The sequence below is a fragment of the Drosophila yakuba genome, chromosome 3L, assembly GCF_016746365.2.
Source record: "Drosophila yakuba strain Tai18E2 chromosome 3L, Prin_Dyak_Tai18E2_2.1, whole genome shotgun sequence".
Taxonomy (NCBI): domain Eukaryota; kingdom Metazoa; phylum Arthropoda; class Insecta; order Diptera; family Drosophilidae; genus Drosophila; species Drosophila yakuba.
In genome coordinates, this window is record NC_052529.2 from 21,667,785 (window position 1) to 21,680,512 (window position 12,728).

Below are 12,728 nucleotides of genomic sequence, written 5' to 3' on the forward strand. Positions count from 1 at the left end.
GTAGTGCAACCATACATTTTTAAAGAATTTATTTAGGACTTTGAAGATTAATCAGAAAAGAGTGCACGAACATTTTTACATAAAAAGGAACATTATTTACTGGAAATATTTCTGCAGAGCTCCCGTTTCAAACATCCTTTTTATGTCGGTACCACCGCCAATGAATTTGCCATCGATAAAGACGCGGGGAACCTACAAAAATATCAAGATATAATGACCAAGCTTTAAAATATGAAATATTTAGTGCACCCACCGTTCTGGCACCAGTAATCTCGCCCAGAACTGCCTGAATTTCGTTGCCATCGGGATTTCCATCGAGTTCTATTATGGTGGCGTCCACATTGAGCTTTTTGAAGGGCTGAAACGCAAAGATGTGAGCACGATTGGTGACTTTTCAAGGTCTAGTTACTCACTTCTTTGGCCATCGTGCAGTAGGGACAGTAGGTCTTGCTGAATATTACAACTTTATTGCTGGCAATGGTGTTTTCAACGAACTTTGCCTGCTTGGTAGACATATCGACTATTGGGGATCTCAAAGCGGATCCAACTGCGCCCATAAGCTCGAAATCCAGGAATGGGTACGGAAACTTGGGGGGCAATGCGGGGAGCAATAAAAGCTGCGACAGGTGTAAGCTGTGGAGAATTATCTCTAATTTACTCAGTTTTAATCACTGATTAGCAATCAGCTGTTGTGGCTCTCGTCGGAGTTGCCACGCTGTGAAATTACCATCTCGTAATCATAAACATGTTGAATACTTAATTATTTCCATGTATTTATGCAAAGTATATGGTATCTAGTGTTATGTGCACATAAAAAGACAAAATTGACTATTGCAAAAACAATAGTTATTAAACTCTGTCAAAACATTCAGTGACGCTGCCACATCAACGAATTTCGTAAAAACTAGGGGTATTCTTGAAATATCGCTTTTACTTTGACTTCATTATTAACAATATAATAATCCGAGATGGTACAGAAATTTGTAAATTACTTTAACAAAGTGTAGATGTTAAAATACTTTGGCATAGATAATTAACACTAGTATGTCCGATTCCCTTTAATATTATAGTTTAAAGATTAAATGCAGTTAGAAAATAACGTGAAAAATTCAAGTTAATTTCCAGGAGTTCCATTAAAAATATTTTAATAATTACACTGCTTATTGCACTTTAAGGCACAAATTGTAGTCTTTTGCAAGATAAGCAAACAACGGAGTTAACCATTCAGAAATTGCTCCAAAGCATCCTTTGTTTCCACTTCGCTGGCTTCAAGGACGACTTCCTCCAGAGCCAACTTGTTGCTGGTGGTTTGAATTTCTAAAAATAAAATAATTAACTTCCTCATGTCATGTTATGTTATCAGACTAACTTGTCAGCTGGCCGTGCTGTTTGTACTCCTCCATATCTTCTCGGAAGGCGTCGTCGAAGACAGCCTGTCGTTCCCTCTGTAGCTTCAGTAGGGTCTGCTCCTGATCTTTGATTTTGGATTGGTGTTTCTGGGCAATTTGCTGGCGAAACTGCTCCAGTTCGTTTAGTTTCTTTTGCTTGTGTCTGGAAAGCTGAAACTGCTGCTCGAGGATGAACTCTTGTAGCTCGCACTCCTCGCATAGATCTTCCAGCTTCTCCAACTCAACCTCTAATTGCTGACCCATTTCCTCTAGGGAATTAAGGACCTGTGAGCTCGCCTGCAATTGAGCGATCAACGTGGGAATCCCCGCCAGACTGTTGTTCAGCTCACTAATGATCCTACGCTGATGGCTGGCCTTGTTTTGGATTCCGGAGATTTGGCAAGCAATCTTTGCAGCCTTCTCAGCGTTCTCTTCGTTGGCGCCATGGATCTGCTGCCAATCGTCCTCATATTTGGCCAGCAAACTGCAACCCGCTGCCACATTTAGATGGCTGGGCACTCCATCGGTTAGCTGAAAGGGAGCACTAAGGGATAGACTACTGCTCCTGCTGGATGACAAACTCTCGTTGAGGCCCAATGGCGAAGTGGGGGTCGTAAAACCACTGGCTTGGCTGCTCCCCGAGTTCCCGGAACTGACACGCTGGCGATATTGCTGTTGCAGACTCTCCGAGATCACAAGACCCTCCTGAATCGCACTGCTCAGCTTCTTTTTTAGGTTCCCAAACATCATGCGACCACGGATCTCTATTTATTTAACTAAGCGATTTCCAATTGTCTTCGCGCTGGCGTTTTCCATCGAAAATTGAGTGGTAAATAAAGAATCAGCTGTTCGGGCAGGTGCTGAGAGAAAATCGGTGAGAGAGAGAGAGAGAGAGCAACAGTTTGTTACTGTACAGAAGGAACATACTATCAACTATGGTAGGAGGTCTGGTTTAAAACTAAAAATAAATAACATTCTAAATCTTGTATTGGTAGAAAATAAAAAACTAGATCGGTCGAAAAACACAACGATTACTGAAACTAATACGAGAAGTTTAAACATAAAACGGCTCTAGATGGAAAAGCTCTCGTAGAAGCCCTAAGTTCCCGAGAGGAATAAAAAAGGAATTAAAAAAAAAAAGGTAGATGAAATAAACAGTCGCAGTAGGTCTTCGACTAGTTATTCGGTGGTATATATTTAATTTCACTATTTAACTCAATTTGTAAAACACTAAACTAGATATGTTTTTTCTTTAGAACACCGAGTGGCTTCTTTCAGGTTGGGTAAAAATCTCCATTGGTTTCTATATTCATATTATTGTTATGTTTGTTAACTATAAAATATGTTTGTATAATTTTATCACATTATATCATTATAATTATTTAACCTAATTAATCCTCAGTCAGGTCCACTGTAGTGAGAGCTTTACATTCGGCCACCTGTTTCTTCGCGTTATCCGATTGAGATAGATGTTCAGGCTCAGACGCAGGCTCAGTTTCAGATGCCTTTTTAGGCTCTTCATGGTACGAAATTATTTCAATATCACTATTATTACCAGATTTTAGGGTTATACAGCTGTCGGCGCTGTTCTTTGAATCTAGGTCTGAGTCCGAGCTTGAGGAATTGCCACCGGACTCGGAATTCGAGCTTACTTTAATGGTGAGAACATTTTGCTCTTCGTCGGTGGATGAAATGGACAAGGCCTCGGCCTTCTCGGATTTGTCCACCTCTTCGTCGGACATCAGTTCCCTGACTATATCGCTTATAGGAGAGGAGGAGCGTGCCCTAGACTCGTTGGCTTTCACTTGGCTGTTCGGGTTGAGTAATTGACCATAGGCCATGGCCACTGCGAGAGCCATTTGCTTGGAGTGCTTAAGGAATACATCTGAGGGTGCGGGTATAGGAAGCGACTCGCTAGGCGGTATTTCCCGATCGCATTCGCTTCTGCTTTGGCTACTTCTTCCTCTTCTTTGTGATTTTTTGTGCTTTTTGGCCTTCGTTTTGTGCCTTTTCCGCCGATGTGAACTATGCCGGCTTCGGCTGCTGCTCGAACTCCTGCTGCTGCTACTTCTTCTTCGGCTGCGCTTCTTCTTGGATTTTTTGTGGCGACTTCTGCTACGCCTTCTGCTGGAACTTCTGCTTCTGTCTGCACTTCGGTTTCTGGGTGCATCGCGGCTGTAGAAGTAGTTGGACTTCCTCCTTTCGTATACATCATCTAGATCCTGCAGCTTCTGCCGGCAATTCGCCTGCGTGCGCTCTATTTCCCTATCATTATGCCGAATCGCAGTATTTATAGTGCGACCTAGAAAGCGTTTGTTTGGTTTGCCCAGAGGATTAACTTTGCGTTCGGTTTGTTTTAGGTTGCTGGCACTAGAATTCGGGCCTTCGATCTCGCGCATCAGCTCGGCAATCGCCTTGCTAAAGAAGGAGTATACAAATTTATTAAAAATGTATCTGTTTTTAATATAGATATTTACGTTGTTAGGTCTGCGTCCATATCCATTTTTGGCATTTGTTTATGGCATTTCATTAAATACCAATTCCTAAGAATCCAAAAATACCGTGGACGATAAGTGCTACTTTTTAGTATATTTTTTAAATACTAAGTATTAAGAAAAATATCGTATCAATCGGCGAGTATTGCACATTGAACGTAGCACACTCGTAGAAAATAAGCAAACATTTGTAAACTGTATATAATTGTAAATACTAAATAACTAAATATCGATAGAATTAATTGAATAGATTTAAGAATGAACGATAGTATCATCGATATATCGAATGTAGATAAGTGATCGAGGAGCAAGAAGAAGGGACTTTGGATCGAGAAGTTGAAGGAGAAACATCGTTAATAAAGAATATATAAAATTGTTACACATTTTTTTAAATAATAAAATTATTTAGGCCAGACATTAAGTAATTATAATTATTAATATATATATAATTGATTGATGTGATATGTGATACAACAACTCTTGTTGTTTAAACAAGCCTTAACGTAATTTATTTGTTTAACTTTTCCACAATTTTTTAATGGTTTAATAAGAATTCAGCAACTAAACAGTTTAAAGATATTGGCGCTTACGTAAATTAGCGATATTCTTTTCGATAAATGTTCTCAGAGTAATCGCATCTACGAAATACCAACGATTGTCACAATAATCGGTATTAGTTAAAAAAATGGCCGGACACAAAAAATTGAAATTTCAAATTGGTTTAAGTAACGTTTATTAAAAAGGATCACATAATAGACTACGACTAATATCACAAGAGAATCACAATCTTTATGTTGAAGATTTTTGGAAAACTATTTCCTGCCGGCTATCACCTTCTGCATCCAAGATACGTATTTACTGACGCGCGTATATATTCCGGGCAAACCTGGACGAGCACAGCCGATCCCAGTGGACACCACGCCAACGAGGTAATGCTCCTTGGACATCAGCGGACCGCCAGAATCCGCCTGTGAAGGTAAGTAAACCCGGAGCATAACATTGGTGCCGTATCAGCCAAGTGAATACTCACCCAACACGAGTCGATTTGACCGTTTTCATAACCGGCGCACAATTGCGTCTCTCCGATGGTATTGCTCTTTCCCAAGGATCTGTAGGACCTCTCGCATGCCTCGTTGTTCCATATCTTAACGGTGGCCTTGCGCAGAACATCAGAGCGATCGTTTTCCGCCTGGTTCTCGTGCGTCCAGCCCCAACCAGAAACAGTTCCGTACTCCTGCTCCAGACTTCGGTGCCCCTCTTCGGATCCTACGCAACTGGGCTGGATGTGTGATGAGAATCGTATTGGTTGTACCAGCTCCAGAAGGGCTTTACAAAAAAAGGATTTGAACTTTTAATAGTTTGAGGACTACTAAAAATATGTAATTATTTATTTTCACAACAATTTTATGAAAAATGCTTGGATGGTCTAAAATTATACTCAGATTCTACTCTGATTTATTATTGTGCATTTCCAATGTTTTATATGTGTTAATATCCAGCTCGTATAAAGGTTAACCTTTAGGTTTATAATAACCAATTGCAGTTTCATTTTACTTCTTTGCTAAAACACATTATTTTATAACTATATTGAAAAAAAAACCTTTCTAACTTCACCTTCACCTATTTTAATGGCATTATATTTGATATAAAATTTTAATTGAAAAATGTCCATTTTTAAATGTGTTTATTATTCAGTTCTGTAAAGACCATATAGAAAAGTATTGAACTTGCATTTTTCTAAATATAAAGTTATAAAGGAGGGTAATATAAAAGCACATATGTACATACCTATATCGTGTTTCACATCGTTGCAGTCGTATTGCGGATGGGGCACAATGTTCTTGAAGTCCACCCTCAATGCATCCGGACCGTTGCCAATCCCGTTGAGGTACTCCCTGATGCTGTGCAGACCCAGAACTCCTTGGATTTGAGCTGGCTTCATGAACTGCTGCAACCCATTGCAGATGCAGTGTCCCGCCGTGATGATCCACCGCTCTGAGATGATAGTGCCGCCGCAAAAGTGACCACCTCGACGCATCAGACTGACCATAAAGGGCATTTCGTTGCGCTCCGCCTCACTGCCTCCCACGATTTTTGGATTTCGAACCGAGCATGGCTGATTGGTAACTGTCATGGGGTCAGTGGAATTTGAATTCGGTTGAGTTTATAATAAAGAATGTCAACTTCAAAAATTATTAGATCGAGTTGACTCTAATTCAGTAAATATTTGGGTAGCAGAATGACTGTATTTAACGTTGAAATGACATTTATTAAATTTTATATTTCGATTAATATAGTTTTATTTTTATTATGTTCCAAAATATCCAAACAATATTTTTTGAAAGGGAACTATTATAAAAATATGAAGCATAATCTTTTAGCATTGGACCATTAGAATTTACTTGAACTGGAATAAAATATTATCACAAGAAAGTAGGTCGAATAGTGCAGAGGAACCTTCAGTTTTAAGGACTCCTATCCTATCTAATGCAGCACATCAGTTTCATTTCATTCACTACTGTTCTATCACATTTATTCAGGCAACTCACAAGCAATTTGGGACTGTCCACACTTCACAAGCGACAGAATCGCGACTACGAATACGATTTTCAACATTTTCTGTGTACACAATCAGAGTTCTGAGCACCAAAAACCCGTTAAACACGGCCCAAGCATAAACGAAACTGCCACAAAAATTCTGTGCGCCAATTAATTTATATATAGGTGTCTAGGCGTCCTCTCCGTTCCACTGACTTATTTCACTGCCATCCGGAGTTCTATGCGGATTAGCCGGAAAGCTCGCTCTCTTGGCCTGATAACAAACGGAAGTCGCAGTCGGGCCTTTAGCACCTGTTGCCTCAGCTCTGAGCTTTTTTCACGCTGCACTACGAGCACCTGTGTCTTAGCCGTTTTTGTGTGGAATTGTGGGATTGTGGGTATGGGTGCCATGTGCACACGTTGTGGCATTTCAATTGCCTGGTCGGGGAATTAAGGAGCTGTCGAAAAACGCAAACGAAAACAAACCCAAAAGTAAACAATGGCCGAAAATAAAGTTGTGTATGTTTTGCGTTTTATGACCCAGCGAAGTTCATGGCATTGAATTGTGCGCGGCAAAAGGTGTGACAATATTTATGCTGAAATTTTCGATGCCACCTCTACGGGATGAGGCGCTCAGTTTATTGCTCTTTTATCCTTATTTTAGTTCATTTTTACTGCGATTAACACGTATTTGGGGTGTTATTGAAATTGTTGCCTGGTTAATTGCGAAAGGGAGTAAATATTATGACTTGTTAATCAACTTAAATGTTATTGCGTAACTATTGGCCCAGTTCTTATACCCCTCCCGAAAGTATAATAAACGATAAACAAAACACTCTTTAGGTAATAGGGATCTTTAATTCTTAATCTCTTTAAATATATATTTTATTTATTCAGTTTTAATGATTTGGGATGAATGTTATTTTTGTATTCTTTGGAGACGATATATAGTGTTTTTATGAAAAATAAAGTTTCCTAGACCTTCGCAGATTCGTGGAATCGTTACAGTTCGTCATTGCCTGCATTTGACACAATTAGTTCTCACATGCAGCTAACCTTAGACGTCATATTTCCATCAGTTTGGACCTGGTAGTACCCGGGTCTGTTATGCAAATTAGGATGTCTGCGTTGCATATGAATATGGCGATGGGACCAAAAATTAATTGAAATTCAATGTCGGCGCAATCAATGTAATATTAGCCGCTTGACATTAACATTGCCCTTAAAATTAACGCGTGGCCCACACACTCAATGCAATTGGCGACATGGGAAGGTTGTTACATATCCCTCACATATCAGAGCGATAAATGCAGGTGGAAGTGCAATTCGCTGACGCATTTAAAACAATAATGCCAAAAATATTAGGTATATAAAATTGGCAAAGCAGGAATTAAAACTGAAAGTTAAGACGATGTATGACAGAGGCATAAATAATTCATTATCAACAATCTCGATTCTTATTCAGAACAGACAAATCAGTTCAGTGGATCACACAAATGCGCAAGAATACTAATTGATTTCTTGACTTTGGTTCCTTAACCGAAAACAAGATACCATCCCATTCGAGTTCATTGATCGCGGCAGCTCAGTTTCGCACTAAATGCTAATTCACTAACCAAGTCGCCCATAAAAAACACTATCCATTGTCTGCCGTTGACTTGCGATACCAAATATAAACAATATTAACAAACACGAGTGCGGGGTTCCACAGAAACAAGTTTCAAGCGCATTGACACCCGCCTTTAGGCGAAACTTGGACGCATTCAATGTGAAGGTCGCTTCGATTTGAAGTACTTATGTTTGACAATTGTCATATTGTTATTTCGCTACACTTTTGTTTTCATTTTGACGAAGTTCAACGACGCTGCTCTGTGGTGACTAATTGCAAGGGGGAAGTCTTTGGACGTCGCTAATGCGGGTGTGTTTGGAGCTATAGGAAATGTTTTGGGGCGCAGTGAACCCGTTTGACTGCAAGTTTTCGAGAGAGTCTCGAATGGGTTGTGGGTTCTAAAAAGAACATTTAGTGGGGATGCTTTAGAGTATAAAGTGGAACTGCCTGTTATCGAATGAATCTCAATTTAACTAAGTATATAATAAACAGTTTATATCTTATATCAAACATACTCGTATATTAAGTGCTTCTAACTATTAGGCAATCTTTCGCCTTTCAGTTGTATACTTATATATACTTTCATTTCAACTAACCAGATTATATAGTAAAAACCAAATGAAAGTTTAGGTACAAAGATCAAACTTTTTTAATAAAGATTCAGAAGATGATTATATGATTGTAGTATAAATCTATGTATTAATAATAAATATTATATATTATATATAATGTAATATAGATAAACAATACATATACATTTTCTAACGCTCAAAACCGATTGATCATTGTAAAAAGTATTTTATTCGTTTATTTAAAGTTATCAGCTTTTCAATGTGTATTTTCTAGGACCTTTAAAAATAAAAAACATTTTTACTTACCAACACGAAACGCAGTCAAATCTTCAATGTTGTAAGGATCACTTATCTGGTTTCAATTATTGCTCGAAAGCCAGCTGTTAAATAGTAAGGGCTTTCTGAGCAACAATCAAAATTATATAAGTGTCCGTGCGGAACTCTTATATAAAAAAACCAAACTTAGCCAAAGGGTTAACACTATTTTGGGAATCACAATGCACTAGCTGTTGGAATTCTACTCTAGGCAGGCCAACACGTCTGCTCGATGTGAGAGCCGCACCGGAACTGCAATACGCTTGTTCAGCCGCTGACATTGTATCCTTGTGATCCTGGCACCAGCTGCCAAGCAACACGAACGCAGTGCCTTCGCGAACCGAGCGGAAGCCAACAAGGAAGCAACATCCCTCGTTGTCGGCAGCTTTTATCCTTTGGGCCTATGCGGCGTATGCGTGTTATGCAAACGACCGCAGCTCGGCTTTCGCTCGGCAGCCTTTTCACAGGCGACCAATGAGAGTCCTGGCATTTGGTTTTGTTGCCGAGGACCTACACTATTCCTTGTTGCGCAGGCGTAAATTATGTCAAATTTTGAATTTTTACCTTATAGTTTATTTAGTTTTGCTTACAGGTGTAAAGGCTGTTTTAATTTATGCTTGGCTAATTTAGGCAGTTTTTCATTGTTTAAAAGGTTTTCATTTAGTTCTTTTGATGGCATTTGACCGATATATGTCTGAGATTGGAGAGGAGGATGGTGATGACTGCTGCGTTGTTCAAATGTTAATATATTCTGTGCTTAAAATAAGTTAGCCCGCAGGTAATGTATAGAATAAATATGCACTATTAGACTGGGAAAAATAATTGTATAATTTGTAAGGCATCAGAAGACATCCCTTTGCTGACAAGAGAGACTATTAAAGTTATGTGTGTTGAGTGTTCAATTTTATTTGAAATCTGCTTTCTAAAGAATGTAAGTAAATTAAAGTTATGTGTGTTGAGTGTTCAATTTTATTTGAAATCTGCTTTCTAAAGAATGTAAGTACATTTAAAAAAATGCTAACAGTAGTTTACAATATGTAGAAATGACTTTAATCTCTGCCTAAATCTCAGTTGGATAAAAAACTAACCACTGGTTCAAATTCGTAGTCTTAAAACTACTTAAATATTGTCTTCTTGGAATTGGTATGATATGTTTAAATTTTAATTATGAAAGCTAGCATTTGAATTTATCAAAATATTACTATTTCTTAAGCTTACGTTGTTTTTGGGGTCTCAAACTATGGTCTTTTCCTCGTTATGTGGATATGATAAAACTACTGTGATTTCGTGAACCTTTTGTATGGCACTTACATGTCTGTATGTTTCGGGACTGCAATACCTTAGAGAGTACCCCACATCAGCTTGCTCAGCCCCACCGCTCCTCAATTATTTCTAAGCAGCCACAACTAAAACACAATCAACACATTCGCAAACTAAATTTCCATGAGCTGACACTTACATTTTATTTGCGAAATTGTGATTGACAAGCTGTTGACACGCTTTTAAGAGGCCTAAGGATGAAGTAGCCGAGGGATAGCGTAGCCAAATTGAACCCGTTTCGCGGCTGGGAGATTTTTCGCAATTAAATATTGAAGCCAGCACACGGCAACATGTAACATTGCCACATTCGCAAAGAACTGGCAAATGCAGCTATTACAACCGAAGTGCATCAAATATGCTGGCTAAATTATTTATGAAGTTGTTCCGGAGGCGAGGCCTGTGCAACATTTCAATATGCTAATTACTTTTTGACTTTGCCAAGAAGCATGTAAAGGGCAAAACAAATGCAAGTGGGCGCCACTTAAGCCGACAGGAAAAGGTAGAGCAAGTGCTAATCATTGCCAGATGCCTGCCACGATTTCCCAGGTGAATGCAAGTTCCGTAACAAATGCCAAAATCTATCGAAGGCGACACTTCAGCTGAAATAAACAGCAAAGAAAAGGCAGGCAATTGTATTGTATGGCTTCGAATGGAATGGAATGGAAAATGTGTCTAAAATTTGGAGAAGTAAACTTCGCAGACCTGACATCATCGCAGCAAAACCCTTATCCATCTATTCCGCGGCATTGTTTTTGCGTGACAATTGGGCCAATCTATTATTCATTAGGTTAAAAAGTCACAGGGCAACACAACACAACACGAACTGAACCCAAACTGACAGCCAGCCAAGTCTCAGCCATTTGTAATGCCGCCAGTAATGCCAAGTTGCTGGAAGGGATTCCTTGATGGATTTCCGGCCAGCTCTAGCATTTCAACAATTTAACCTGCAACTTTTTGGGGAAATGTTCTAATTGATGTGCTCGGAAAAATCCTGTTTACCTTCTATCTCTCTCAACTTTCGGTTGAGTTTCGGTTCAAGTTTAATTCCGACAGTTGCGGTTCGAGATTCCATGTTGGCTAATTAGATTGTGATCAGGTAAACAAAAGGCGTCCAAAGTTAAAGATTTTTTAAAGACTTTTGCAATACAATACAATACGACAATAAAGAATTTAGTTAATGTTAGTGTGATGAGTGCTGATTTGCTGTTAGAAAGCATCATTTGAAATGTTTATTAGATTGATAGATACTACAAAATAAAGTGCGAGAATATAATGAATCAGGTGAACTCATTGATTTTTAAACTAATAAGTCAGAAGTTGTGTATCTGTTAGATTAAATAATTGCTTAAGTCTTTCGAAAAAATATTATGCCAGTGTGGTATGAAAGCACTCACAGCAATTTGCCTAATAGCGTGAAGCATTTTAAAGTTATGATAAATTGAATATTTGTTAATAATACAATTTTTAAATGTGCGAACCAATAGATTCCTTATACTTGAAGAATAGAATTTAAATTAAAATTGTATTGCTTTGATTGCTAAATTCCAATGACAATATATGGTTCGAAGGAATCCTTTCGTATATATGTATGTATGTTTTCTTCTTAGTGAGTTAGATTGAGTGTTAGTATGTACGACTATTACTGGATATGCACTTAATTTTAGCACAGCTTTAATTAGCCTCTTATTCAAGACTGAGCTTAGGAGTCCTTAAGTAAAAAGGAATCGTTCTCATGCACATTAGTGTCGAGTACGAGGCTAATTAAATATAGTAATTATTTTATAGAATAAGAAATTTATGTTTGTATTTGAAATAATTGTATATAAATGTATAACGTTCATTCTATTTTTTTGAATTTCTTTTATTACAAACACCATAACTTCAGTTTAAAAATTTTGAAAAACTCTGAGCTACTGTATAGAGATTATGGTAATTTTGGAAGTGTGTATTCATCATCTCATTTCGATGCAGACTTTTATATTAATTAAGTCAGCCGTAATTTAATTCATCTTAAAAAACCATCAATTCGCATGGCCATCGCATTGCCATAACTTATTTTTTCCGTCAAGGAATGCCGCAGCAAGGCCTAATGGACACAAATGGAAATTCTATTAAGGCTATTTCTTGGATCTCCACATCCACCGCACTTGTCACATCCTGCGGAGTACTCGTCAATTAAATCAGGAAAGCAAACAAAAAATGAGAATAAATCCGTTCGAATACGAAACGGGCAGCGGCATTGTGGCTTTTGCTAGCTGACTTCGACTTTCAACCTTTTCGGGATGGTTACGTAAAAAGGATATGGAGATGTGCTGAGTGTGTTCCGCAAGTCAGGTGTCACATTGATGGGCGGAGGGGATGGCGGGTTTTCCAGGGGGTGGACAGGAAAAACTGTCAAGCGCAATATTGTCTGTTGATACGATATATTTCCACACTTGCCACAGCAATTTGGTCAGCGTAGGACTTCCCAGTTACCAGTTCCCAGTGTTCA

At 38.5% G+C, this 12,728-nt stretch overlaps 4 protein-coding genes across 5 annotated transcripts; all 4 read right to left on the reverse strand.

The window, feature by feature from the left end:
• Positions 1 to 12: 12 nt before the first annotated feature.
• On the reverse strand, positions 13 to 824 carry LOC6535030 (glutaredoxin-C3). The gene is made up of 4 exons (XM_002095660.4): positions 728 to 824; positions 414 to 633; positions 254 to 358; positions 13 to 192 (listed from the first exon to the last, which is right to left on the reverse strand). Exons 1-4 carry the CDS (start codon positions 745 to 747, stop codon positions 97 to 99), a joined length of 441 nt encoding a protein of 146 aa, XP_002095696.2. The 5' UTR covers positions 748 to 824; the 3' UTR covers positions 13 to 96.
• LOC6535031 (dysbindin protein homolog) lies at positions 550 to 2,398 on the reverse strand. 2 transcript variants are annotated; one of them, XR_006245210.1, is made up of 3 exons: positions 1,370 to 2,398; positions 1,156 to 1,317; positions 550 to 633 (listed from the first exon to the last, which is right to left on the reverse strand). XR_006245210.1 is itself a non-coding variant. In XM_043207080.1 (2 exons), the coding sequence occupies exons 1-2, from the start codon at positions 2,136 to 2,138 to the stop codon at positions 1,217 to 1,219; spliced, it is 870 nt and encodes a 289-aa protein (XP_043063015.1). In that variant the 5' UTR covers positions 2,139 to 2,398; the 3' UTR covers positions 1,109 to 1,216. The 2 variants fall into 2 exon arrangements, 1 of the variants encoding a protein (XP_043063015.1); XM_043207080.1 differs by lacking the exon at positions 550 to 633 and having other exon boundaries at positions 1,109 to 1,317.
• A 154-nt stretch (positions 2,399 to 2,552) lies between these two features.
• Positions 2,553 to 3,948, reverse strand: LOC6535032 (splicing regulatory glutamine/lysine-rich protein 1). The gene is made up of 2 exons (XM_002095662.3): positions 3,866 to 3,948; positions 2,553 to 3,806 (listed from the first exon to the last, which is right to left on the reverse strand). Exons 1-2 carry the CDS (start codon positions 3,916 to 3,918, stop codon positions 2,780 to 2,782), a joined length of 1,080 nt encoding a protein of 359 aa, XP_002095698.3. The 5' UTR covers positions 3,919 to 3,948; the 3' UTR covers positions 2,553 to 2,779.
• Positions 3,949 to 4,586: 638 nt separating this feature from the next.
• On the reverse strand, positions 4,587 to 6,578 carry LOC6535033 (transmembrane protease serine 9). Its single transcript, XM_002095663.3, has 4 exons — positions 6,433 to 6,578; positions 5,672 to 6,010; positions 4,914 to 5,209; positions 4,587 to 4,851 (listed from the first exon to the last, which is right to left on the reverse strand). The coding sequence occupies exons 1-4, from the start codon at positions 6,497 to 6,499 to the stop codon at positions 4,696 to 4,698; spliced, it is 858 nt and encodes a 285-aa protein (XP_002095699.2). The 5' UTR covers positions 6,500 to 6,578; the 3' UTR covers positions 4,587 to 4,695.
• Between the last annotated feature and the right edge of the window lie 6,150 nt (positions 6,579 to 12,728).

Bases quoted from the DNA above. Each gene is read 5' to 3' on its own strand.
- LOC6535030 (XM_002095660.4), bottom strand. From the start codon at position 747: ATGTTTATGATTACGAGATG. The intron at 634-727 runs GTAATTTCACAG...AATTCTCCACAG, and splicing joins ATGTTTATGATTACGAGATG to CTTACACCTGTCGCAGCTTT. The intron at 193-253 runs GTGGGTGCACTA...ATATTTTTGTAG, and splicing joins AGATTACTGGTGCCAGAACG to GTTCCCCGCGTCTTTATCGA.
- LOC6535031 (XM_043207080.1), bottom strand. From the start codon at position 2,138: ATGATGTTTGGGAACCTAAAAAAGAAGCTGAGCAGTGCGATTCAGGAG. The intron at 1,318-1,369 runs GTTAGTCTGATA...TTTTATTTTTAG, and splicing joins ACAGCACGGCCAGCTGACAA to AAATTCAAACCACCAGCAAC.
- LOC6535032 (XM_002095662.3), bottom strand. From the start codon at position 3,918: ATGAAATGCCATAAACAAATGCCAAAAATGGATATGGACGCAGACCTA. The intron at 3,807-3,865 runs GTAAATATCTAT...CTCCTTCTTTAG, and splicing joins ATGGACGCAGACCTAACAAC to CAAGGCGATTGCCGAGCTGA.
- LOC6535033 (XM_002095663.3), bottom strand. From the start codon at position 6,499: ATGTTGAAAATCGTATTCGTAGTCGCGATTCTGTCGCTTGTGAAGTGT. The intron at 6,011-6,432 runs GTGAGTTGCCTG...ACCCCATGACAG, and splicing joins TGGACAGTCCCAAATTGCTT to TTACCAATCAGCCATGCTCG. The intron at 4,852-4,913 runs GTGAGTATTCAC...TTACCTTCACAG, and splicing joins GTCAAATCGACTCGTGTTGG to GCGGATTCTGGCGGTCCGCT.